Source organism: Caloenas nicobarica, chromosome 12 (genome assembly GCF_036013445.1).
Source record: "Caloenas nicobarica isolate bCalNic1 chromosome 12, bCalNic1.hap1, whole genome shotgun sequence".
Lineage (NCBI taxonomy): Eukaryota > Metazoa > Chordata > Aves > Columbiformes > Columbidae > Caloenas > Caloenas nicobarica.
In genome coordinates this window covers 4,364,944-4,391,985 of record NC_088256.1, presented here as the reverse complement: position 1 = coordinate 4,391,985, position 27,042 = coordinate 4,364,944, and the positions used below count along the sequence as shown (strand labels likewise).

At 38.5% G+C, this 27,042-nt stretch overlaps 1 protein-coding gene across 1 annotated transcript; it reads left to right on the top strand.

The window, feature by feature from the left end:
* Window positions 1–626: 626 nt before the first annotated feature.
* On the top strand, window positions 627–26,908 carry CUL4B (cullin 4B). The gene is made up of 21 exons (XM_065643051.1): window positions 627–715; window positions 1,511–2,029; window positions 4,698–4,813; window positions 9,477–9,580; window positions 10,498–10,567; window positions 11,061–11,134; window positions 12,181–12,343; window positions 12,444–12,533; window positions 12,771–12,853; window positions 13,969–14,036; window positions 15,180–15,298; window positions 15,968–16,160; window positions 17,264–17,368; window positions 17,673–17,783; window positions 18,527–18,612; window positions 19,427–19,534; window positions 19,798–19,911; window positions 20,901–21,006; window positions 21,097–21,269; window positions 21,826–21,978; window positions 23,200–26,908. Exons 1-21 carry the CDS (start codon window positions 703–705, stop codon window positions 23,293–23,295), a joined length of 2,664 nt encoding a protein of 887 aa, XP_065499123.1. The 5' UTR covers window positions 627–702; the 3' UTR covers window positions 23,296–26,908.
* The last annotated feature ends 134 nt before the right edge of the window (window positions 26,909–27,042 follow it).

The following is a 27,042-nucleotide window of genomic DNA, read 5'->3' as shown; positions in this document are numbered from 1 at the left end:
TTTTTCCACCAAGCGCAGAACCGCCAGCAGCTTCCCCGGGAGCTCTGTGGTCAGCACGGCGGGTGGAAGCTCTCGGCTGAAGCCCTCAGAGAATTTCTGCTGGAACAAAACCTCGTCGCTTGCTTTGTTGCTTTTTCTGCAGCTATTTCTCAACAGTGACTGAATTAAACGATGCTCTTGGGGAGTTCATGTTTCCTTTGGTAACAGACACACCAGCATCAGAAAGGGCCACTAAGGATCCACGCTTTGTGTTTTTGAAAAACAAACCGACACAAACCCCACACAACCCGAGGCTTTAGCCCAACGCAAGTCCACATATATTAGAATCACATGAAAAAGTTGGCACTGAACTATTATTTATAAACGTAAGAAAAATTATTTCCAACAGAAGCGGGCAGGCCGAGGCCTTGAGCTCACCCGCAGGCCCCGAGCGGAGCCCCGAGCCCGGGCTCTGAGCGAACCCGGATCGCGGGCCGGTGCCTCAGCCGGAGGCCCCTGCGGGCCCGAGGGCGCCCGGGGCCGGGCCGGTCCCGGTACGGGGCGCGACGAGGGACAATCCCGGCACCCCCGCCCGCGCAGCCCCGCCCCCTCCGCGCTCCCGCCACGCGGAAGGCGGCGGCCACGCCCCTTCCCGCAGGACGCGCGCTGCGCCGGCGCGCGAGGGGGGGTAACGAGCGCGGCCGTTACGAGCCGCCGGCGAGGATGATCACTTCCGGTAGGTCAGAAGGCAGCGGGAAAGAGCGGGGGCCGTCGGCGGGAGCTGTGCCGCCGGGCCGGAGGTGGGGCCCGCCGCCTCCCCGGGCTGCCCGGCCGTGCTTCCGGGCGGCCGCGCCCCAGCATGCACGGCGACCGGATGTGCCGCCATCTTTAGGCTCCCTCTCTGCCGTGTATTGACAATAACAAGCCCCGGGCCGGGCCGTCCCCCTTCAGGAAGCGCAAGCGGGCGGCACAGAGGGGGGAGGCGGGAGCCCCAGGAGCGCGGGCCGCGGCGGGAGCGCGGGCCGGGAGAGGGACAGGGAGAGGGAGGCCGGTGGGGCGAGGGGCCCGAGCCGAGGCGTGAGGGAGCCGCTCAGCCCTCCCGCAGCTGCTCGGCGGAGACCAGGCGGCCGGAGCAGGAGCGGAGCGGAGCCGAAGGCCGAGCTGGGGGAGCGGGCAGCCACAGGGAGACACCGGTGCTGGAGAGAAGAATTGACACGAACTAGTGGGTGGTGAGACGCTGCGCCGAGGAAGGAGTAAAGAAAGCAGGAAAGCAGAAACAAACTACGAGAAGAAACAAAGTAATAAAGAAAAGGGGAAGAGAGGATATAAAGTGATTCCTCCGAGAAAGAAGAACGCAAAGGAGAGGGAATACGGAAGGACTCTACTGATGAGAGAGAGGAGCTGAAAGACCCCCCCCCTCCCGAGAGACACGAACCAGAGACTGGCTCTCAAACTCTCTCTCTCTTTGTCACACCCCAAGGATTTGATGCACCTCAGCCTGTTCACTTCTGTGTGTTCATGTTTCCCACAGGTTTCTCTTCCCCCAACCCCCCAGCTGCAGCCCAGGAGGTCAGACCTGCCACTGATGGTAATACCAGCAGCAGCTCCTCCTGCAAGAAGAGAAAGTTAAATAACAGCAGCAACAGCAATTCTGAACGAGAAGAATTTGATTCCATTTCTTCCTGCACCTCTTCTCCTTCCAAAAACACCTCCTCGTCCTCTTCTTCTGTCATCACCACCTCCTCGTGCTCTTCCTCAGGGGTTGCCTCCTCTAACCATCACCTCCAGAAGAAGCTGCGCTTTGAGGACTCGGTGGATTTTATTGGACTCGATGTGAAGATGGCTGAAGAGTCGTCTTCTTCCTCCTCTCCTGCCGCCTCTTCTCAACAGCAGCACCAACAACAGCTCAAAAATAAAAGCCTTTTAATTTCGTCAGTGGCTGTGGGGCACCATGCAAATGGCCTGACCAAAGCTGCCTCCTCTACTGTTTCCAGTTTCGCCAACAGTAAACCTGGCTCTGCTAAGAAATTAGTGATCAAGAACTTTAAAGGTAACAGGCCATAATTTGTCACAACCTATGGGGAGCTCAGCTTTGTGTTTTGTTTTCAGTGTGAAAACCGGTTGGCTTTCAAATAGCTCCAGGTTTTACAGGAAATGCTTTTCTGTGGTGAACGTTTCCATACTTATGTAAAGGGGGAATAATGCTTTATAATGCATTCTCGCCCAGTCATGTACACATCCTGAGCGACACTTCACTGCTTGGGATTATTTTTCAGACTTCTTTCACTCTGTTGAGAAGGCCTTAACTTGTGTGTTAGATGAAAGGTTTTACTACCTAAGTGTGTAATTGGCCTTTCTTCAAACTTTGAACGTTTGATATATCTCTTCTAGTAATCCTGATTCAGGGCATAACATATATTTTAGCCCTGCTTATGGTGAGTCTTTGCACATTTTTTTTAAATTGGGCCTGAATCTATATATCTTGCCTCTATCAGTGTTGCCCGTTTATAGGTTAATCTGCCTGTGCTTAGTTTTAAACGTTGAAACGTTAAGGTGATTATCAGGCTATTATGGTGGATTTCCTTTCTGGTTTCCCCACTTGCCTCTAATGTAGGTACTTCAGATTTTTGCTGAGTGTTTTCCTTGCAATATCCTTGCTGTAATTTTTATTATTTAACTCGTTAATGTCTTTTCTCTGTCTTAACATACTCTCACTTTACAAGGTTACATTGTTTTATAAATTCTCTCAAAAGATGTTTGCGATTCTCGTATTGTTACTTGAGACCAACTGAAGCAAAGAAATGAAACACTTCTGCACTGATGCTGCTTCATTGTCTAGTAAACAAAAATACAAACAGGTGTAGGCAGAAAGCTTAGCTAAAATTTTGCCATTTTTTTCTCTATAAAGATGGGGAAATTGTGGGCTTTTCTTGTTTCCTGCCTATTGCTATCTTCTAAAATAGTCTGATAGTTTCTTTCTTTGGTTGTTTTTCTTTTTCCCCGTGTGTGTGTGGGGAGGGGGGGGTAAAATATATTACTGATATTAAAATTAATTTCTAAATACACAATTGATACAAATGTTCTGTAGAGATATCACAGAAGATAAAGATTAGGATTATTTTAGCCATGTAACGTTTTACAGCAATTCACGTGCACAGTGTCACTTTTTGGTTTAAGGTCTTCCTAATTCTCAGAAATGTTCTCTGTTCATCACATCATAATTATTTAATTCGATTATTTTAAAATTTTAACTTACGATGCATGATAGTGAGAAATAAATGCCACTCTCTTGTTGCTTGCACACTGTTCTCTTTTAAGGGAAGTCAACTTTTTATGTTTAAAATGTTCGTTAACTGTCATGGATCGCATGGTGCTGTGATTATCATTGCTTAGGAATTGGTATTTGAATCACTTGCTTAAAACAAATGTCTCAAGAATCTGCCAGCTTTACTTTTTACTTGCTCTCAGATGCTAAACAGAATAATAAGATTATTGTCTTTATCTTAGTGTGATAGCAATAACATTCTTTACAACTTAAATGACTTCCTAGAATCTAGAATCTTGGTATTCACTGTTTAGTAGCATATGCATTAGTGGATAGTGGAAACAGGCAAGTGTCACTTCTAGTTAGTTGTCTCTGGATTCTTACGATACAGCTGGTGTTCGGATATTGCCAATTCTGTAGGGAAATGCTTGGGAGGACAAAAGAAATTACTTCTCTCTGTTTGTTATTTCGAGATAAGTCACAAAGCTTTACAATTTTCGTAGAGTACAAACTCTGGGCCAGTTTCACCTGTTGGTGGCGTGGATGTGCACGTGACTTCCTCCCTGAATTTTCTCCTCCTTCCTTCTCCATTTGGGAATGTGCTTAATAGAACACAAACGGTCATTATACCTAGCTGTGAGAACACACAGGATTTTAAAATAGTCCGGGTATTCTGAGGATGTGACTCAGGGAATCTCTCTTAGCCTGTTGGAAATGCTTTAGTCTTGTTGAGGATGCTGCATAGCAGGGGCATCTGCAAAAAAGAGGCTGAAAAAAACAACAGAAAGAAACAAATCTGCAAAGCTTGAGCTATTTGACCGTTAAAAGAGATCTTAACTCTAAGGCAAAACCTAAGAGAGACATAAATGGACTACCTTAAAATAGGCAGGTTTTCCTTGTGACCACAAAGCCTGTGTTATAATTACAGTATTTGTATGCGTGCTTCTTGAGGGTTTCTTTCCAGCTGTTAATAGAGAGTAGAATTAATGAACAGTAAATTTTAAAAAATAAGCTATACACAACTCTATCTTTTAATTCATTGTTTTCAGTTTTTATGTTCGCTTTCTTTTAACTGTGCTGTCCCAGTAGTGAAAAAGAGAGTCATGAAGATGTAGATAGTTCTTGTTGAGTTTTAGCCTTTTATCCCTTCTTGAACTGCTCAGACACAGAATTGTGGTTTTTATAAATCACAGATACTGTTTGGGCTGCAGATGCTGTGATGTGCATGTGAAGAGCAATGCTGAATTTTTACAATGCATTACTATTTTAAATGTAAATAAGGTACTGCTTTTACATTACTGCTTTCTTTTCATGGAAGTATAAATTAAAATCAAGAGCATCAGCCCATACCTTGTCCCTCTCAAAGCTACATTTTTCATTTCTGTAAAAGGTAACATGTTCTGGTTTTTTCTAAATACTTTCTCAAACTCTCTCTATATAATTTCTTTTAAAGATAAACCCAAATTGCCTGAAAACTACACAGATGAAACCTGGCAAAAACTGAAAGAAGCTGTAGAAGCTATCCAGAACAGTACTTCAATTAAGTACAATTTAGAGGAGCTCTATCAGGTAAGTGTTTTAAGTAGAAGTGATGTGACAGGATCTTGTGTTTTGTTGTTGGATTTTGGTTTTTTTTGCTTAAAACACTTTTAATACAGTGGGAAGAATATGACATTTTGCTTGATAGCTGCTTTTGTCATAGAAAAACTTTTCAATGAAGAATTCCTCAAATTTTCAAATCATTAGTAAAAATTTTGCAAGACTGAACATTGAACTTGGAAATGTTTTTACTTACCACAATATAATCCAAGGTATGGTTTCCCAAGAAATTAAATAAGGCAAGGAGCTGTATTCCCTTTACTGTTTTGGGGTTTATTGTATATGGCTGCTAAAGGAGAAATGTGAAATCTTAAAATGTTGGTGTTTAGGTAAGAAAAAGAAGACTTATATTAAAATATCCTTTTCCTGAAGAGACTATCTGATTGAGTATTATAAATCATTTGAAAACTGAAACTTTTATTTGGCTTCTGAAAAGTAAATAGAATACCATTTTTCTTCTTCAATTGCATAATTTTGATTTGATTGTAATTTTTTAATCACTCAGCATTCTGTCTATTATAACAACTGAGAATCAAGATTTATTCCCAGCAACAGCCATGATTGTTTTGCCCTAAATGCTTGAGGAAGTGATCACACTTGAACTGCATTTCCTAACTTTTTTCATAAGCTCCACTTCTGCTTTTTGAGCTGAATGTGTTGGGGACACTTCACCCTCTCCTCACCTTCTCCCCACAAACGTTGTGGTACTTGTGGTTTTCGCAGCCGAGCAGTGGTGCCGCTTTTGCTCGGTCTTAAGTGGCACTTAAGCCTTTTACTCAACTTTACTATCTGCTTAGTTGTTTGACTCGTTCCTCTGTGTGTGTATATCCTCTCTATCTGTTTCTAGTGTCTCTTCTTCCCCTGCCCTCCCTTTTTCAATAAAAGTTGCATTTGAATATGACTGACTTCTGTGAAAATTTGGGAGAAAAATCCTGTTTGAACAAGGTTTGGGGACAGATTTTGGGGAAGGATAAATTGCCATTCCTCCAAGTTCCTCAGACCAGTGCGCTTTTAAGCTCATTATAATCTTTTGTAACATTCAATTAACTAAAAAGTAGAGAGGTTTTAACAGTTTGTCAGGATAATATATGGTATTGTTAATGTAACAATAATACTATTACTTTTGCAAAAGTGGGTGAAACTAATAAATCACAACTCACTGTATTGGCTGGTATTGCAAATTACTTGAGACTGAACAACAGAGCAAATAACTGTTAATGACATACTTGAAGGATATCCAAAATTGTTTAAAAGTACAAAGTTCTGTTGAAAGCCTTGCTTCTGCTTCACAATTATCACTTACATTTCTGCTCACTTTTACCATAGGCTTAATTTAATGATACTTTTGCTCAGAAGAACAGAAATACACTTTTTTCTTTTAAAGCTCAGGTTTAACATTGTAATAACTTACTTACCTCTCAATGAAATAGAGTGCACTCAAGTATGAAACTTTTCCTTTTTTTTAATAGATCTAAAGATAAGTGTCTTGATTTAAAAATAGTAATAGAAATCACTAGTGTTTTTAAACGCTAATGAAACTAATGTCATTTCTGAACAGCTGCTTGGTAAATGGATCTGATGCCAAATATGCCTTGGCAGACACCATTATCCAAGCATAGAGGGGAATTGCAAAAGAGTCTGTAAAAGTTCTGCACACTTCAAAATAAGATATTTGTTTGTGTGGTTTGGTTTGGTTTTTTTTTTAACTTCTTGAGTTTGGTTTAACTCTTGTCTGCATTGGAAAATCCCACTGAGCAAACATTTTGAGGCTTTATTTCTTTGTGGGACGCTAGCTTTGTACTTGCTTTGTTCCTCCCCAGCAAGAGAAATGATAACACATCTTAGAGTAGCTGAAGTGCTACAGAATTGAAAGCTTGTTTAATAGAATAATTTTCCTTAGATTAGTACCAGAAAATAGGTCTTTGGTACCAGATCCGTACTTTTTTTTTTTTTTTTAAAATCAATCACAGATATAAGTACTTCTGGAAAGTTCTGATTTTTTTCTCTCATCAGAGCTGTGTTCAGTTCTTTTTCCTGGTTTTCCCCAGCACACTAACCCAGCTGTGGAGGCTGAAATTAAAAGGAAAAAAAAAATATATATGTTACAGAAAGGAAATATGACACTTTGCCTTTGGATGTTCAGACCATTTCAGGGGACAAATTCCCTGATCAGAAAGCTTTATTCCACTAGATCAGAACAAGACAATTTTGTGAACTAGGGCCCCTAAAGTTGTCAGGAACTTTTTATACATTACAATTATTGTTGTGTGATACCAGTAATTAAATTTGCAAAGCATAATATTGCGGTAGTGGTGCTAAGCTCCACGGAGCAAATCTTAGCAAAAGGTTTTGTATTTGTGTGCTTAAAAAGTTTAATGTCTTAAAAAAGGCAGTAGAGCAAAATTCGCAAATAAAAATTTAAAATTAAAACGTTTCTATGTATGTTGTCAATGGAGAGGCAGAAGTTTTGCACTTTATATTCAAACACTAAATACTAGCAGACGTGTTTAACACTTTGTAATTTCTGATACACAAATGCAAAAGCTTTATGTGAACGTACAAGTAAGTGTGTTTTAATAAATGTTAAGTTATTTCACTAAGTTAGTGGTATGCATTTGTCCATCTGCAGTGCAGAGGCTCATTCTTTTAAGGCTGTGGAGCAGCATGGTTCAATAGTAGTTGTTTTGATAGACAACTGTTATGAAAATGTTGGTAGTTGAGGTGGATGAAGTGACCAGAAGTACCAGGAGATGGCCGCTGGTGTCTGAGGCTGGTGGGTAGACATGAGACCAGCCGTAGTTCTGCAGGAAACAGCAAATTCTGTCTGAAACATTCATCTTCCCAGCTCTCAGTTGGCTTTTCCAAACGAAGTGGGAGAAAAGAAAACACCCATTTATTGCAGTTGCTGGAGGTCTAATCAGGCTTTTCAAGCTCCGTGTTTTCCGTTCCTTTTCTGCTAAAACCAAAGCTGTGGTTATTTCCTGGTTTGCTGCTGTTTCAGTTAGAGCTGGACCCTGGGGATGCAACAGCAGAACGCAGCTGAGCAGCGTCCGTAACCCACTCCGAATGGGGAACTGTAGCTTATGTTCTCCTATCTCATCTTTGTAGTTGTTTGGGGTTTCTTAAGTGTTAAGGCTGAGGGTTGAATTTGTCGCTGTTTCAAAACAGTAAGACATGCACTTCAGTGATAATTCTGCCTTTCCTAATAATCATCATTCAGACCTGGTTTAGTCTTTATTGGCACACTCACTCTCTTGCTATACCCATTTGCTTCTGACAGTAAGATGACGCAGGTTTGGTTTTCTTTTGTTTTATTGTTGCGTGGGATGTTTTTGGTCTGGGGTTTGTTTTTTGTGGAAGTTTTTGTTTTAACTTCTGTTTGTCCTAGAGCCAGTATTTGCTGTAGTGCACTTGCTCTGTAGAGTTGTTCATTGTTGATATGCTGGGATAAACTGAGGAACTCCTTGTTTAGCTGTTTTGATTGTTGCTCTGCTTTTAGTGGTGGCTGCTCACTGTTTGCTGGGGGCTTCTGCTTGGACTGTTGGGAAATACCCTGTGGGGGGACTCGGTGTCATGAGTTAGATCTGCTCTGTGTCCTTATGAACTGTGCTGTCCCGGCGTGGTTGCCTGCGGTTGCTGAGGAACAGATTTGATCTTCCAGTCCTTTTTTTCCTATGAGTTGTCTGTACTGGCAACTGAATTATTTTCCATTAAAAAATAAATAAACTTGAGAGGCATTAGTTGAAAATCATATATACCTCTCTAACTTCTACAGATGTTTTACAGAATAGTCACATACTGTGGCTTTCACCAATCCACAGAGTTAAAGTTGCTCAGTTGCTTTCCAAATCTGGGCAATTGGTATAAATTTTGGAAAAGTCTTGAGTTATGCCTAAGAATGCTTGTTTGCTTGGTCAGTCTGCAAGACATGTCCCCATTAAACTTCTTTTTCACTTTTCACTGTGAAGCACAGTGACGGCTCTTCTAATATTTGATTATGATCTAGAAATCTGAGATTTGTCACTGTATACATCTGGGATGTAGTCATACTACTAAAAGTTGTTCAGGATTATAACTAACTCAGGCAAGATGTTGATGTATGGAGATATATATATAATATCTATATGTATGTACTTTTGGGGATGAGGAAAGCTTAATCCTGGAAAGGACTGCAAAAGGAATTAACACTAGCAGTGCTTTACTACTCGTCAGTGTGACTTGCAGAGCAGTTAATAACATTAAGACCTTAAGCGTCCACTTTGAAGAACGAAACCCAGCAAGCTGCTGGCACACAGTAGACTGACATGGTTGTTCTTAGAGATGCAAGTCTTGCAGCTCCTTACCAGGTGAGAGTGCTCCGACTGAAATGAAGAACCTGTGAGCTGGTCAGGGCATGGCCCGCCTTTGTCTCTTATTACCGGTATGGTGCTATATCCAGCGCCACGTCTCTCTGGTGTTCTGCATGCGGCTGTTAACTGTGTTACAATTAAAAGCTGGTAGATTTTTGAGTGAGAAGCGGAAGAACTCCATGGTCGCTTTGGTTATGTTTTGGTTTTTCTTTCCCCCCTTTCCTTGTAAAACCACATATAAGAATATAAACAGCTTTCTTAGTATCTGTTTCTCTTTACTTCAGGCTGTTGAAAATCTCTGCTCCTACAAGATTTCTGCAAACTTGTACAAACAATTGAGACAGATCTGTGAAGACCACATTAAAGCACAAATTCACCAATTCAGAGAATATCCTTTTTTTAGCCGTTGACAACCCAAAACATTTTTACGTGACAGTATGTGGTGATGGATTTCTTTGACTAGTTCATGACGCTATGCCATGCTAATGGGAATTCCTAGTTTTTGCGTAATTTGGTCTGTTTTCATTTTTTTTGTGGGACCTCAGAAACCACAGCTAGTTCCTTTATGTCTGTAACCATTTGAAAAGTTTGTGAGGAAGTTTCATTGGTGTCTGTGAAACACTTTGACATTGTACAAAAGCTCATATTAGACTTATAGCAAGTCTTCAAAAGGCTGTATTGGCTGTATCACCAGCCTTTTTTATATGCTGAACTTGCCATGCTCAGGTAAACAGAGAAGTCTTCCAACAAGTAGTTCTTGTTTTCTTTTTGGAAAGTGCTAGTGGTTTGGCAGCATACAGTGCTAGTGGTTCTGAGGATCAGAATGGTTTATTTTCAAAAGTTTTCAGTTGCATCAGATTGAGATCCTGTTAAGTAGGTATTACTTAGTATCAGAAGTGTGCAGAGAGCTGAATAAAAGTTAAATTTCAAGGACAAAATGTATGTCTTAAGATTATCTCTTTAACATGAGCTGAAATTATACTATTTGTGTAGTGGTGGGGTCTTACATGTGTTGTGCATTATTGGTTTTTGAGGTGTGGGGATATGTGTGTTTCCTCCACTCCCCAGGGATGGAGGATTAGACAAAACACAAGTATTTAGATCGGTTTATTTTAGTCGTTCAAATAATTTTGTTTTCTCATTATTAACACAAGGACCCTCATTAAAATCAAACATGTTGCAAGAAGTTAACTGGTTCTTTTTGGGAGTAGGTGAGTTTGTGCTCTCTAAGTGTCTTAAGAAATGTTGGTTTATTTCATTGCTAACACTACCTATTTATCATAATTTTCTTAATGATTTCTTCATGGATTCATTGGATAGTGTGCTTTTTCTAAAGAAAATAGACAAATGTTGGCAGGATCACTGCAGACAAATGGTAAGTGTTTATCTTTTTAAATAAAACCAGTTGCCTAGTCAGCCTTGTATTTTGCTTAACTTTGTTCCTCTACAAACATACTGTGCTTCTGAAATGTTGTCTTAAATTTATATAAGGCTTCTTCGTGAAATACAACTATATCTAGTCTGTTATAAATCAAGCCTTGAAAATAATTTATCTGTAGTGTGTTTCTTGACACATTGATCTGATCTTGGATGCACACACCCCCCAACTCCTAACTGTTGTTCCTATGCAAACCTTTCTCCTTTTATACCTATTACAAAAGGAGCTATCCGTTTGTATAGAAAGATGCTAAATGTCGCATTGATCACCTCGCTGAGATTGGCAGAATATTTTAAACACATCAGCACTGTCTAAGAAAGTACTGCCTGAAACCTGTCAGTGGGTTGGGGTTTTTTTTGCAGCATAATTGTGTTGCTCTTCAATTTCAAGAGTAAAATGATTGTGGCTTTCTTATTCCTTCTCATGACAGATTATGATTAGAAGTATCTTTTTGTTCTTGGATCGAACTTACGTACTTCAGAATTCAATGCTGCCATCTATTTGGTAAGGGCACAAAGAAAAAATTATTTGGGGGCGTACTTATCGATATATCTTGCTGATTTTTCTGTTGTTTATTGTTGTTGTGTTGTGGTTTTTTTATGCAAACTTCATAGTGACCTGTAAATTAGGTGGAGAATTAATACATGCTTGTTGCAAAGCGAGATTCACTTTTAATTTATTTGCCATGAATTAATTTATTTGCCTTGAATTACGGGATTCTTCTAGAATAGCTGTGATAGCAAATTTCAGGTAGGTAGACATCAGCCTCCAGTTTGCGCAGTTAAAGGAAAGGGCCTGTTCAACAATTGACATGTGAGGATTTGGGTTGCCCATTTTTTGGCTTTCACATGCATAGTATTCAAAGTTTCGTAAGGACTTTTGAAGGAAAAGATTACCTAAAATAAAAGCAAGTTACTCTCTGTTGGACTGCCCGTGTGCCCCTTCCACCAATATTTTAATGCCTTTGGTACTATGTGAATTCCTTTGCCAGGGATTGAAGGAGTGGTGGATGGAGGGCCTGGCTTTTCCCAAAAGTGTCCAAACCCACAGTTTCAAATTCATGGAAGGTTTTAACCGGGATGCCTGAAGCAGAGGTCCTTGTCTTTTGCCTCACTGAGTTCTTCTAAACTCTGCCTAAGAATCGGAGATTAGAAAGTGAAGGACAAAAAAATAATATTGTCCAACGGCTTAACTGTGGAATTGGGACCTGGGATGACATTATCCTTTTCTCGTGAAGGCTGCTGCTCATTCAGTTTCCATCATCTTGCCAACCAAGTAAAAAATAAAGATGCTGCAAAAATTAGGTGGATATTTAGGAAAAAATATGTGCGTTGTTCTTTAAAATCTGTAGCTTACTGTTGATGCTTTGTCATGGTTTATTTTAGTGTTTATGCATTTGTTCATCTTGAGTGATCTGGGGGCAGAGGAATGAGGAATATGGAGAAAGCTGGATTTATTGGCCTCTCTGATCTAGATCAAATTTTATTATTAGAGAACATTCGAGATGGATTCTTATGCAACTTATTGAACAGTCTTTATTTTGGTTTTAGGGATATGGGGCTAGAATTGTTCAGAACTCATATAATCAGTGATCAGAAGGTTCAGAACAAAACTATTGATGGTATTCTTCTGCTGATTGAGCGGGAAAGAAATGGTGAGGCTATCGATAGGAGTTTACTGCGAAGCCTTCTGAGCATGCTTTCTGACCTGCAGGTGAGTGAACGTGTTTCACCTTTAAACCAATGAACAGCTCAGATTCTTATTTAGTGCTGAGTAAGCTTTACCATGGATTGGTATCGTGTTGTTTCTCTAGATCTATCAAGACTCTTTTGAACATAGATTCTTGGAAGAGACTAACCGCCTGTATGCAGCAGAGGGACAGAGGCTTATGCAGGAACGAGAGGTATTTTGAATGTTTAACAATATTTGTTAGGGAGAGGAGCTGTTCTGTTGCCTTGGCCAGTGTACAGGGCAGTAATGTGACCTTTGTTTTCTAGCACTCTGAAAAGGGAAATTTGCATGTAGTTGCCTTCAGTCACAGTGCTGGTGATTTCTGATTAAAACGAGCTGCTGCTTTCCTCTTGATTTATTTTTTTTTAAATTTTTTTTTAAACGTACAAAACTACTCTGGCATTTTCAGGTACCAGAATATCTTCACCATGTCAACAAACGCTTGGAAGAAGAAGCGGACAGGATAATCACTTACTTAGATCAGAGCACGCAGTAAGTGCGATCTCTTTGCTTGTCATCGTTAGCTGTTTGGCCCTTCTTCTGTTGAGGGCCATCTAATAGCTACAATTTATTTCAGTTATTGACCATCAAATGCTGCTTCACTTCCCACAATTCCTTGTTTACAGTGAAGCACTATCTTGGCTCACACAGCTAATAGCCTTTTCTTCTAAGCCACTAGATATTTTGACATAAACTTTGTTGGGCATTTGGTTGGATAAAAATAGGCTGCCACCCCCAGTCCAAACATCTGTTTCTTTCTGAAATGCAATTAACGAGCTGTTGTCCTGCCTGAAGAAGATAGGACCTGGGATAGAGGATTCTCAAGCTAAAGGCTCTGAATATTTTCCTTAAAATATTTGCATATTCTTTATGGAGTCTGGGGAATTATTGACTAATGTCACTCTTCAGTATTTTCTACTTAGAGGCAGGATTTCCTCAAATACAGTCAAGTGGAGGTCATGACTGGTAGGACAGGAGAAATGTTCTAACATAAAGCCACAACTGTTGTGTCTGATAGAAAAATGTAGGTCACTAATATAATGAAACTCTTCAAGCAAGTAGTAGCAACTTTTTAAAGAGCAGGTACAGAGAATCTCTCTGAGAGGAAGTTTTATTGCTACCATCATACATTTTTATTTCCTTCCTCCTTCAACTGTTAAAAACATTTAGCTTGTTTAGTGGCTTCCTTCTTCCACACCATTATTAGTGGCCAACTCCCCATTTTGTTTTAATACCTCCTGATTTGTGAGGTGTGTTTTTTCTTCTCCTTGGTTTGTCTCCCAAGACATTAATCTCCCACCAAACAGGAAAAGGTATATTCTTTGACAAACTTTTGACCAGTTACTTCACTGATGGAACTATTGTCCAGCTGCCTAGAGGTCACGTACAACAGGCTTATTGTGTGAATTAGATCCTCAGTCAGCAAACAAAAAAAGATTACTTACTGAGGAGGAAAAAAAAATAAATATGTGTATAATCATTTTGAGTCCTTGGCCACAGATAATTAGAGCACTCCCAATGACAAGTCTAGTTAACATCTCAAAAACAGATGTAAAACTGTCAATAATGGAAAAAAGGAAAAGTAATTCTAAACATTTTTTCTATAGGAAGCCACTAATTGCTACTGTAGAAAAGCAACTTCTAGGTGAACATTTAACAGCCATTCTTCAGAAAGGTAATCTTTCTTCTTTATAGAAATATTTCTAATTACTGCTTCGGGGCTTTCAATTCCTGTGCTGAAAAAGGGACAGGTTCAGGTGCTGGGGGAGGACACAAGCTACATCTAACGCCTTCTGCTACTCAGTTCATGGAATAGCATTATTCATTTTGCAATAGGGCAAGTACAGTTCTCCTTGTCAGGAGTCAGAAGGTGCAATATTGTTTTCAGATACACAGCAGAGCAAAAGGAAAACTAGAATAAGGGACTCCTGAGTTCAGTGCGTTAAATAGCTTTTTAAAGACTCAGAGGCAAAGGAGTAGCCTTTGAATAATGGCTGTGCCAGAAAGGGGAAACATCGATTACTTGCTGCTCACAAACAGCAGCTTGTTTTAAACATGTAGTACAATTTGAGTAATGAAGTACGTTGCCTCAGTTCTGCAATAGTCTCTGTGGAGTGAAGTGGCCCTCTGTTGCTCTGAGGGATGGTCTGGAAATAGATATGGGTGCAGCAAGAGTCGAATAGTAAAATAAAATTATCACGTCCTTACTAGCCAGATTCTGGATGAAACAGGTATGTGAGCATCTTCCTGCACATCTGTAACAGGCTCTTCCTTGAGAGGAGTATCCAGTTTGCAATATTTACCCATCTGCTTTCTTAGAGCCTTGCTGTGAAGCATCAGGCCGCCTCTGCCAAAAAGTTAAAAAGTGAAAGGCGAAGTTATTTCTCGAAGCTGCTTGCCTTCAACATCTGTGAAATTTATTTTACAGCTGGAATTGAGACTCAGAGCTCTGTCTTGCCAAGGAACCTTCCCTATAGACCAGCAGAGCATGAACTTTTAAAAATCTTTAGGGAATAGTAAAGCAGAAGTAAGCAAAGGTGTTGTGATAAGTATGTTATGTAAAGTACATGTAGCCTAAGATATCCAGTGCAATAACAAAACTTTTAAGGTTTGAGCCAGTTCCAGTAGGCAGTTTGTGTTTTGCTGTTAAATTAGGTAGCTTAAAACAAACACCACAACCCCAAAAGATAAAAAAACCCTACCACTAATTGCTTGATAAAAAATACTAGCTTCGAACAAGTCCCTTACTGTAATAATATGCTGAACTTTCTTTGTAACGCTCTGGTTTTAATTTCTATTGAAATTATCTCATTTGCAGGTTTAAACCACCTTCTTGATGAAAACCGAATTCAAGATCTGTCTCTTCTGTATCAGTTGTTCAGTCGTGTGAGAGGCGGAGTGCAGGTTCTATTGCAACACTGGATTGAGTACATAAAGGTACTATTCTTAGAGCTCTTGAACAGATACTACTATTGTATCCATAGGGTTTATACACAGATATTTGAGCCATCTCTCTAAACTGTTGCATTTTTATAAGAATTAAAGACTACTTGTTTATAAGCATATGTTTAATAGACAGCTTTTGAAACTGTATTAGGAAAAGTACCATAACTGTTCTAGCCCTGTCAAAGAAAATATTGAACGTTCAGTTGAATTATTGAACTCAAATAAATTTTGAGGTTTTTTCTTGCTTATAGTTAGTTGTAGGGGACAACTGTATTTCTCCAATGGATGTTGTGAAGGAAGGCTTTGTGATGGCATAGGAGTATTGTTAAATAAAGTTGAGTTTAGTGGAAGCTTTACCTGTGTAAAACCTGAGGATGTAGATGTTTTAAAAAGGTGTGTTAATTTTATCCTGCTTAAATTTATTTCTTCAGGCAAAAGTTCTGAATCTGTTCACTTATTCATAGATTGGTTTTGAAGCAACTTACAAGGTGTAGGAATAATTATGTAGTAAATACTTCACAATGCTGTTACTTCTAATGTGTTAGTGGAACTAATATGAATATCAGAAACAAGACATTACAAAGATAACTTAGGCTCTTAGGACTCTTGTCATTTATACTTGTTATTCAGGCTGATTGAAAGACATGTTTTATTTTCCAGGCATTTGGTAGCACCATAGTAATTAATCCAGAAAAAGACAAAACCATGGTCCAAGAACTACTTGATTTTAAAGACAAAGTTGACCATATTATTGATGTTTGCTTTCTCAAGAATGAGAAGTTTGTAAATGCCATGAAAGAAGCCTTTGAAACATTCATTAACAAACGACCAAATAAGCCAGCTGAACTCATAGGTATTTTCCTTCAGTTTCTTCCCACGTGAGAATTTGGGTGGGGGGCAAGAGAGTTGCTGCTGCAGCTTACGGATGGAATATGATGCAATTGTGTGTTTAAAGACATTATGCACAATGCATTGTCAAACTGGGCATCTATGGTGCCTTATTGTGCAAGTGATTTATTTGGTAGGATAGCATTAAATGCTAAGAACAAGCTCTATTCATCAGTTCACTGGCCAGGCTATAAAGAAGTGAAGAACATGAGAATTTAGGCATTCCAGCAATTGACTGGTGTCCAGGTGTGAGAATACTGATAGTAATTTGACTTTTTCAGAAACGTATGTAACTGTGCCACCCACACGTACACAGAGCTACCAGGGGCTCTACATAGATTCCTGTGTTTTAATATATAAAGTGAAAAGAGATGAGGATGCACTGAACCCCTCATGTTATAGGAACAGAGCCTCTGGAGTTTGCCAAGAACGTTGTTTATGGATTTGTGCATTACAAGCCTGACTCTGCACTTTTGAATACCTTAATCATTTCCCCACACAGTGAATAATAAATACCTGCTTTGCAATCTGTTGTGCCTTTAGGCATGTGCAGTAATGCTTTCTGCCCCCCTTTTTTAAAATCAACTCACTAACTGTAATGTGCTTACCAAACCATTTGAAATTAAAACAAACAGTAATCTGCTAGAGAAGTTCAGCAGTATAGTCAGTACATGTAAATAACTGGTTTACATATTTTTCTTCTGCTCTTTTTGCTTCTATTATAGCCATGTCAATCTACAGCAATAGTGACTTTTTACTTTGAGATCATAATATGGACCATAATTTTTAACACACACACACAAAAATATTTTATAACATTATGTATGGTAATAAAGTTAAGATGCAGTAATTGCATATATGAAAAAAATAGATTAGGCTATAATGTTTTAATAACTTTATAGCCTCTATGAAAATGAATCAAACTAGCTGTGATGAAACTAATTTGGAGGTTGTTTCAGGACCCTTTACATTTCCAAAAGATTTCACAATGTTAGATTTTTTTTTTTAAAATGTTTCATTGTGATACTAAGCGTACACTGAACTTTTTATTCCTCAACACTCTTTTAGCTAAATATGTAGATTCAAAGCTTCGTGCAGGCAACAAAGAAGCTACAGATGAAGAACTTGAAAAAATGCTGGATAAAATTATGATCATATTTAGATTCATATATGGTAAGTATTGGGGGGTTTTGTGGGGATACAGCTGTTTAATCAGTAACATAAAGGTACTTGGAAATAATTTTTGCAGTCCTCATTTTAAGTGTTCATTCTCTGTAGATGCAGTTTGCTTGTGTAGTGCTGTTTAACTAATTTGCATGTTCAAAGGCTGATAACAAGACCTGACTCAAAATCTGTGGAAATCTTAATGTGAAGGCCATTGCCAGCTTTACTGAGCTTTTGATTTGGTCTTTTGTCTGTAACGTTTGTTTAAAACAAATTATGATTTGTGATCACTGTCAAATCTCATCTCTTACAGGAAAAGATGTCTTTGAGGCCTTTTATAAAAAAGATCTAGCAAAGAGACTATTAGTTGGGAAGAGTGCATCAGTAGATGCTGAAAAATCTATGCTTTCCAAACTCAAACATGGTAAATATCTATCTGCTTGCTTTCTTTTAAAAACAGTCATTTTAACATGCCTACCCAGAAGTGCTGTTTGTATTTCCCCTTTGCATGAGGACAAAAACCTCGTGTGCAAGTCTTGAATGACTGGTACATTTTTGAGGAGGCTGATTTGCTTTTAGTTTGATAATTTTAGCAGCGATAGCCAAAAAACAGGAGCTTAAAGAGTATGGTGTACCTTGGCCTGTGGAACAGAATTGAGGTTCCCTCCTGAACAAATCAGTGATGTGCTCAGAGAACCTGAGGATGTGTTCTGCTTGTCATTCGCTCGGTATAAGCTCTGAAACATGAAGCTGCCAGCTAGCAGTCTTCTAGTCTAGTCTTCATTGTTGCATAGGATGGAGTCTTTGGGTGGTAAGAGTAAGATTTTTAGAACCTGATCGTGTTCTACCACCAAGAGATGGTTTAGCAGGCAGCTGATGGGGATTAGAATTGTCACCTGAGTGACATGTTGCCAGTGGAGTCCTAGGATGAACGGTCTTGTCCACCTGGAAAAACGGTTGGGTTGCAAACCAGCTGACACATGAAAGCATTTTCCGTATTCTCGTTTATAACCTTACTCTGAATCTTAATTAGAATCCAGGTCTTTATGTAAGAACTTATGCTAAAATAGGTCATCTTGCTTCAAAGTACATTCTGATATTTAGAATAACTATGGTGTTGAAAATAAACAGGATAAATTTTTAAGATTTAAATTCTCTCTTTTCTAGAATGTGGAGCTGCTTTCACCAGCAAACTCGAAGGAATGTTTAAAGATATGGAGCTTTCAAAAGACATAATGATACAATTTAAACAGGTACTGCAGGAAAGCCTGCCATGGCTCCTTCATTTACTTGCTTTTTGAATAAATTATTCTCAGAAAGCCTAGCAAGAGGGTGCAGGATGTCTTCAGTTGGGAACATTTCTGTTGTAATTGAGTTAAACTCCTTTTGAATTACTCCAGCTGTCTGTCAGGTTCTTTCACTACAGAGAAAAGGACTTTGTAGGTGATCGCTTTCAAAAGGAGTGGACAAAAGCCCGACTGGGAAAACAGTCTCTCCTGAAAATCAGTCAGGACCTATTTCTTAATTCTGTGCTGTCTGTGCTTTTGAAAACTGTACTAAATTTGTTTATGGTTTTCCTGAACAACAAAGCAAAAAGCCTGAAACAAGATTCTTCTTTAAAAAAAATACTTGAAGTAATAAAAGAAGAATTGTAAACTTGTAAGACATTTTAACGGCAGTCATAAAACATTTTAACACCAATATATTCTGATGGAATGCCTTGTATGTTTTTGCCCATTAGTTCTGGCGGTTCGGTGATGTTTTGTTTGCAAGCAAATTTTAACATTCTTTCTTCCACACATAGCTAGGTATATCTTCACATCAGCCTGCTAAAACACTTCTTTTGCTGTTTTCTTCCTGAATGGAAGTGCCTTTAGAACCTCAGCAAAATGCTTTTTCTTATCCTGATTTTCTTGTATGTTACTCGCAGTTTCTCTAGCAAAGACATCATAAGGTCACTTGTCTTCTGTGCTCTCATAATGCCTGTTCTAACTAACTTTTCAGTTCTGCCTGGAATATGTTTAATAATCGTTGCATTATTTCAATTTACTTTGTTTCTTTCTGCAGTATATGCAAAACCAGAATGTACCTGGCAACATTGAACTAACAGTGAATATTCTGACTATGGGTTATTGGCCAACCTACGTGCCTATGGAGGTCCATTTGCCCCCAGAGGTAATGAATTATATTCATATTATACCAAGTATCAGCCTCTCAGTAATGCATCCTGATAGCAGCTGCCACTTAGTTTTAAATATGCATATGATCTCTAGAAAGAAATGCAGAAGTGTCTTTTTAAAATGAAATTTGTTTTCTTTTCTTGCAATTCCTTTCATCTTTCTAAGCCTTTATTTAAGGCTTATTTGATTGTGGAGGATGGAAGGATGCTTTTAAAGCAGAAATTGTGGTTTATTGTTTTGGATTTGTTCTTTTTCTAGATGGTAAAACTGCAGGAGATTTTCAAGACCTTTTATTTAGGAAAACACAGTGGTAGGAAGCTTCAGTGGCAGTCAACACTAGGCCACTGTGTACTAAAAGCAGAATTTAAAGAGGTGAGTGTATTTTTTCTCTTATTCCTGTTGCTCTGCCAATTCCAAGTCTGGGTTGTACCTTAGAGATATTATCGGGAAGCTTTTTTTGTGCTGTGATGGAAAACTTAACACTGTTTTTGCAATTACTTTTAACTTTTGACCTCTTGCTATGCTTTCCAGAGCTGGTACTTTCTGAAATAGATACATTAAGGTCTAAGAAGATGCATCTGATTTCTGTATTGGTGGGGAAAAAAAAAAAGTTATTGGTTACTGCTTGGGGAAAATATCCAGTGGGTTTAGTTCCATATTAAAAATGGTACTAATTTTAATACTGAGGAGGAAAAAAAAAGGGCTGTGTTCCATAGATGACCTTACTTCATCTGACAGCATTCAGCACCTTTACAGTTAGCTTTTCATTACTGAAATAGAGAAAAGTTTTGGATTGTGCAAGAGCACAACTGTTTTGAAGGGGCTTTCAGTTACTCTCCTTCAGCGTTTCTTCATGGGCACAAATATATTTCAAGAAAATGTCTCTTGGAATAGGAATGCTGACCAGTTCTATTATTCAGAAAAATGTCAATGGTAAAACAAGTACCTGTTATCAAACTTAGTTATTTCAAAGGTCTTACAGTTCCTAATACTGTGTTTCTTAAACTTAATGTTTGTGTTACACTTTGACTTAAAGGTCTTTCAGTTTGTAATTGTAAGCACTCAGTACTTTGAGATTTGTCTTGAGTAAGTCGATGCATATCTTGGGTGAGTTTTGTCACTGGTTATAATAGTCTAGCCTTGTGACCTCTAGTTTATTCTGCATTTCATAGTAAACACAAGGTGACCAGTAACTTTAATTCATTCATATTCCCAAATGAATAACAATCATATCCTTTAAGTAAAATAATTGATATACGAGAGTGACTTGTTCCTTGCTGCCCCTCACTACACTCCCCCTGCCCCCCCCGCCCCCCCCCAAAAAAAAGCCGAGTGATGTCTCTTAATTTCCCTTGTTACAGGGCAAAAAAGAACTTCAGGTCTCCTTGTTCCAGACACTGGTGCTGCTCATGTTTAATGAAGGAGAGGAGTTCAGCTTAGAAGAGATAAAGCAAGCCACTGGGATAGGTTGGTATTGAAAACAGCTGAATACTCCCAAGTGTTCTTACTGGAAAAAAAAAAAAAAACAACCACCTAAACAACTTGTTTCTGCTGTAGAGGACGGAGAGCTGAGAAGGACCCTTCAATCTCTGGCTTGTGGCAAAGCCAGAGTACTGACTAAGAGCCCCAAAGGCAAAGATGTGGAAGACGGCGATAAATTCACATGTAATGATGATTTCAGACATAAGCTCTTCAGGATAAAGATCAACCAAATTCAGATGAAAGAAACAGTATGTTCTTTTTAGTCTTCTGGGATATAGATCCTTGGGTTAAGTATCTTGTTGCCTGCCCATTTACAAGGTTTGTTTCCTCTCAGTGGTAACATAGATACTGATATCTTTGTAAAAGTTACATGTATAATTTGGATGGTAGCACATACCCAATAATGTTGATTTAAATGTGTGCTTCCATACTAACCTAGACACCAGTGATGCTACATGCCTCTAAATAAGGTTGTTTTAAGAGAAGCTCCTGTTAGTGAATGTTCTTTTCAGCCTTGATCATTCCCTGGAGCTTTATTGAATGGCTTGTGAGCACAGAAACTTAAGTTCACAGTGAATTTCCCCTGACAGCCTTCCCATGTAAAATCTGTGCAAATATTTTAATTCCTTGTGCAAGTGGGGTTTTTTTAATAGACAAATGCTCTTCGTATTTGTAAAGTATTTATGTCAAATATTTCACAAGAGGCATTTTACTGTCTTAAACTGAGGATTTTCTTGGAGATATGAAGAATTGTTTTGCCAGTTCTAGTGTTCTATGTAAAACTTTTCTAAATGGATCTTTCAGGTAGAGGAACAGGCAAGCACTACAGAGAGAGTATTCCAGGACCGGCAATACCAGATCGATGCTGCAATTGTACGAATCATGAAGATGCGCAAGACACTGAGTCATAACCTGCTTGTGTCAGAGGTCTACAACCAGCTTAAATTCCCAGTAAAGGTATAGTACTGATTTTTCTTCTTCTAAAACCTTAGTACTACTTTTTATATTCCCTGGCCTCTATTCAGTTAAACGGTACTTCTGTCTAAAACATGCATCTTTTTACTCTTAGGAAGGACAAATACTCACTTTCAGGAATTTTAAAGTGCCAGTTGCATTAATTTATCTGAATATTACCTCAGGCTTTTACTAAGTTAATAAAACCTCTTACCAAAAGCTTTCAGAGCCAGAGTCTGTTAGCAGTAACTGGGAAGCTGGTCATGCACTGTTCTTCTTGCATTTAAGTGTTCTGGCAATGCGTTTTTGGGGTTGGGGGGAAATGATTCAGATATGTAATGTAGAACTGGTTTTGATTCTTAATTTGGTTGATACTTTTTAATAAATTAGTAGCCAGTAAATGTACAGTGTTTTTTCCAGACAGATTATATTGGTTAATATATACACACACACACACACATATATATATATATGGAATGAAAATTAAATATTGGCGAATGTATCCAAGCTAAAGAAGCCAACAGTTGCAATACAGAAAGAGTAGCTTGTTTATTGTGTACAAATGGAAATGGATTTTCAAATAGACAGTGATGCATTTGTTTTGAGTTCAAATACACAGTGTTTTCTATCAGTGGAAATGTAAAATAAAAGGTGTTGCCATCTCATTCTGTTTTGTTACCATGTTAAGTTCCTGCAGGCCTGTAAGCATTGCATAAACTGCAGTTGTGCTTTGCAGGGTTATGACATGATTTAAATGCTTTTCCTCACTCTTTATGAGGCATTTTTATAAAGTCCTTCACCCAACAAAAAAAAAAAAAAACATAGGGCACCCAAGCTGTTGCAAAACTCACTCGCATCAGGATAAAATGAAACTTGTACCATCTTTTACCAGGTAAAAGTCAGAAATAGAAACACTGGTATATAATGTATGAATTGTGGCTCTTTAAAGTAGAGTTTGGTTTAAAGAGCAGCAAATATCTTTCCTTGCTTTAAAAAATCTATGCTTAGCTGGAGGTGACAAGCTAATTTTGTAGCTTTCTCCTCCATCAATTATACATTGCAGACTTTAGAAGCTCTGATGCTCTAAGGGATTTTTTTTGTTAAACTGTGATTTCTGTTTCCTCAGCCACCTTAAACAGGATGAATATTTGGTTTAAGTAGAAAGAACGAACTGAGAAACATTGATGGCAAAGTAATAATGCTGACATCTGCTTTATTTTACAGCCTGCTGACCTTAAGAAGAGAATAGAATCCTTAATTGACAGGGACTACATGGAAAGAGATAAAGAAAACCCAAATCAGTACAACTATATTGCATAAACATATGTTGGCCTTTGTTTTACTGCACACTTGGTGTCATACACAGTTGCCAGTGGATAAACTAGCCTGTTGATCCTGTTAATTGACTTTTTATACTACCGATGATTGAATGAAAGCAGTGTAATGGAAAAGTATAGTAGAGTGGACTTCTTTCAGTGGTTAACATGCCCATTTAAAGAGTACTATTTACATTTTAAGAAGAATGCTGTTGAACTCTTTGCATGTTATTTAGTAAGATGTGCAGAAAGCTGAAAGAAAGTACATGGTCTTTGTGATTCCATTTGTCTCTGGGTCTGAAGAGGGGTCCCTTGATATAAGACAGATGTCTTTCACACCTTTAAATGGAAATAGAAGGTTAATTAATATTAAAAAAATAGCCTTTAAAGTGCTTAAACTGCATGCAAACTTCTAATTTACTGTACAGAATGAATTTCAGTTAGTAACATGCCATTGGTTTGGTTGATGCCCACACTTGGATATTTCCCTTGAGGGAGGGGAAAATGGGGAATAAGCCAAGCTGTGCTTATTGCTGATCTAATGGAAAATATTCTCGGTCGCAAGACAAAATGGTACCAATATGAAACGCTATATAAAGTTTGCAGTGTGGGCATATATACTATATATACAAACACCATTCTTAAGTAACTGCTACAACAAAACAAGTTCAGATTAGATTTATATGGCTTGCCTATAAGACTTAGTGTTCACCTTTGGGAATTTTAAGCATAAAACAGCCATAATGGAAAAAGTGACAGTTTTTACTAGTCATGGGTAGGAGGCCTTCACCTCTTGGCAGCAATACTCTAGGAAAGAGAATCTATTTACGGATATCTATGAAAAGCCACACTGTTCCTGTGGTAAAGCTGTAAGAACAAAAATTACGAATGGATTTTAATACTTATTTTGCTTTGCAACATTCTAAACTTGAACTAACCTCAAGGTTTAGACAGGGCAGCTCTTCTACAACTGCCCTGCTTTGGATTGCTTTAACTTAAAGCTTTAAGAACTCAGCCCTAGATGTGGCAGGCCTCCTAGAACCCAGAAGCCTACCTCTCATATAGAAAGTTAAGTATTGCTACAAGGCATCTAAAATATATTTTCTTAGATGACCAGAGAGCATTCTTTGCATCTTTATAAGACATGAGAGAATAAGTCACTTGAATGTAGAGCTTTGTTTCAACAAAATGCGTCTTTTTGGTTTATTTTATTGCTATAGCTGCATGTGCCAGGAATATATGGGAAAAAGTGTCAGCAGAAAAGGTAACTCCTCCAGGTAACAGTTCTTCCTTACCCAGCCAGGCTCTAGACCTATGATCAGCTGTGTTGCAGAGTACAATGAAAAACCTCGTCCTCTTCCAGGCACTCATAGTCCTGAGGAATACCAGATATTTCTTGAAAGCAAGATGTTACTTTTGTGTAATGGCAGTAACTGAGCTCTCTATGATCTATAACTTTGATCACTGTGATCCCACATTCAGGGGTGTGCATGTGCAAGACAGGCAGAGTGTATGTATATGCGTGTAGTTTTTTTATCTGACTCATCCCATCCTTACTGCTTTCTTGGTCTGCTGTTTAATTCCATATTTTCTCCAGCTGTGTTTTCTCTAAAGCTCTTTTATATGCAGTCCTCATCTAACAAATTAAGCAGATGTTTTGAGGTTTTTTCTCCTACTAAATTATTTGCTGTTACCCTCTACTAACTGACATACGACTCTTTGTGATGTGCAGAAAATCTACCGTATCCTTTGACACTATTGCAGCATAACCACTGGTAGACATCCAGGACCACCCTTGCCTTTGTAAGAAAAATACTAACAGTAGAGTTATCTGGTAAGAAACTTGAAGACCGCTCCTGCAAATCTTTAAGTATTAGTTCAAATAGAGATCCACTGGGGAGGAAAGGACGCCTCCCTAAGAAAACCTTCTGTATTTTGCATTCAATGTTCCTTTTTCTTGTATGTGTTTTGTATCTTTAGCCAATAAAAGATTCCTTTTAAAAAGGTGTTTTGGAAAAGGAGCATAAAAAACTTACCTCTTTGGGAGACAGGAGATGATGAATATCAGTATTGAACCGGTCCCAGTCAGTCTGTTGTGGCATGTAAATCTAACACCACCACACGTTTAAAATGCCTGTTCTGGTGAAATCCTCCCTCATTAGACAAGTGTGTTGCATTCAGTCAAACTAACCAGAAAGGTCTGAAGGTTTATTTAATTTTTATCCCATCCATTTCATTAACTTAAATGCAGAAAATATTATATAGAAACTGTCCTCAAAGCTCATCAGACTCCCACCATCTGAGGCAGACCTTAAGCAGCTAAATCTAGTTAAAGCAACCCAAAGACTGGACTTTGAGAACCCTGGCCAGGCCGAGAGAGGGGAGGGGAGAAGGCTTCTCCTTCTTGTATCCTCATGGGTTTTCCCCGAGAACTTGTTCATCTCTTCTGCGAAGGTCTCGCTCATTCCTGGTTAATGACAAAGCTGCAGCCAAGATCTATCGTCCAGCTGTATAACTCCGCAACTTCTTGCTGGGATCATGTGCCTGCCTATTGAGCCATATATATCTCTGTAAGAAAAAAATTCAAGTGGGCTTGGACCACAGCTCATCTGGCTAGAACACAGCTTGTCTGTTTGGCCATACATTTTTAATCTTGACTCTTGCATGCAGTTTATAGCACCTTGTTCATAAGAAATTGCAGTTTATTCTTAGAAATATATATTTTAGGTTTTTTAATCTTTATACCCATAAATGGACTATTTTTTTGTCTTGGCTGGTTTTAAAAGTGACCATTTTGTTTAAATGCTGTAATTGCAAATGTGTTGTAAACGTTGTTTTGTTCTATAGTTTACACAAAGGTGCCAAAGTAAATAGTAAATAAAACAAGACAAACCCTAGCAAATTGTTAAGTTGCTTTAGCTGTTCTTCATATTTTGGTCTCTGCTTTTTTTTTTTTTTTTTTTTTGGTCAGCCTTTCATTTTTTTTTTTCCTAGACATATCATTTCCCCTAATGCTTTCTTTAAAAAAAAAAAGTGCATCTAAAGAAATGTTCAAATACCACTTTTTTAGTGATTTCATATAGTAGGAAGAATATTTTCTTTGAAATGTTACACTAAAATTGTAAGAGTACAGCAGCATTCAAAAATGTAATATACTTTTTGTATAACAGTTCTTCAGAGTATGTCTGGAGTGGGGGGAAAAACTAACCCTGTTACTTTTCAGAAGCCTCTTCCCTCGGCTGCCAGCATATGAAGTTGTGCTTTTTCACTGCATCAAAAAGTTATAGTTTATGCAGACTTGCAAACAGGGCATGTATCACCAGTGCATCCTTCGATGCAAAAAGCAGCAAAACCTTTTTTATGTTTCATAAGTCTGATATGGGTACAGAGAGTCTTTCTTAAGTTGGTAAATAATGTAAATACATGTCCTTTCAGAGAGTGAGTCTGTTACCTAGGTATTTTGTGTCATTTAATAAATATTAAACAGTTTTGTGTTGATAAACTCGTGTGTAAAATGCCTTCTTACTCAAAGTTCTGTACGTTGGGCTTACTAATGTTTGTGGCTTCTTTAAATTCTTTAGCCTGTGTTTTGATAGCAAAATAATTGTTTGCTACTTAAATATAATAAGAAGTAGCTTCTTCATTCAATCATTAAAATCCCTTGAGTTTTCTAAGCGGCTTCCATTCCTGAATTTTTGTTTTGTTTGTTTGGGTTTTTTTTTAACCAAGTCTTCTACAGAGTTATTGGAGG

What these genes read in the sequence shown, in the direction of transcription:
- CUL4B (XM_065643051.1), top strand. An exon ending in AACAGCCATTCTTCAGAAAG is followed by an intron (nt 14,037 to 15,179) that starts GTAATCTTTCTT and finishes TCTCATTTGCAG; the next exon opens with GTTTAAACCACCTTCTTGAT. An exon ending in GCTTTCCAAACTCAAACATG is followed by an intron (nt 17,784 to 18,526) that starts GTAAATATCTAT and finishes TCTCTTTTCTAG; the next exon opens with AATGTGGAGCTGCTTTCACC.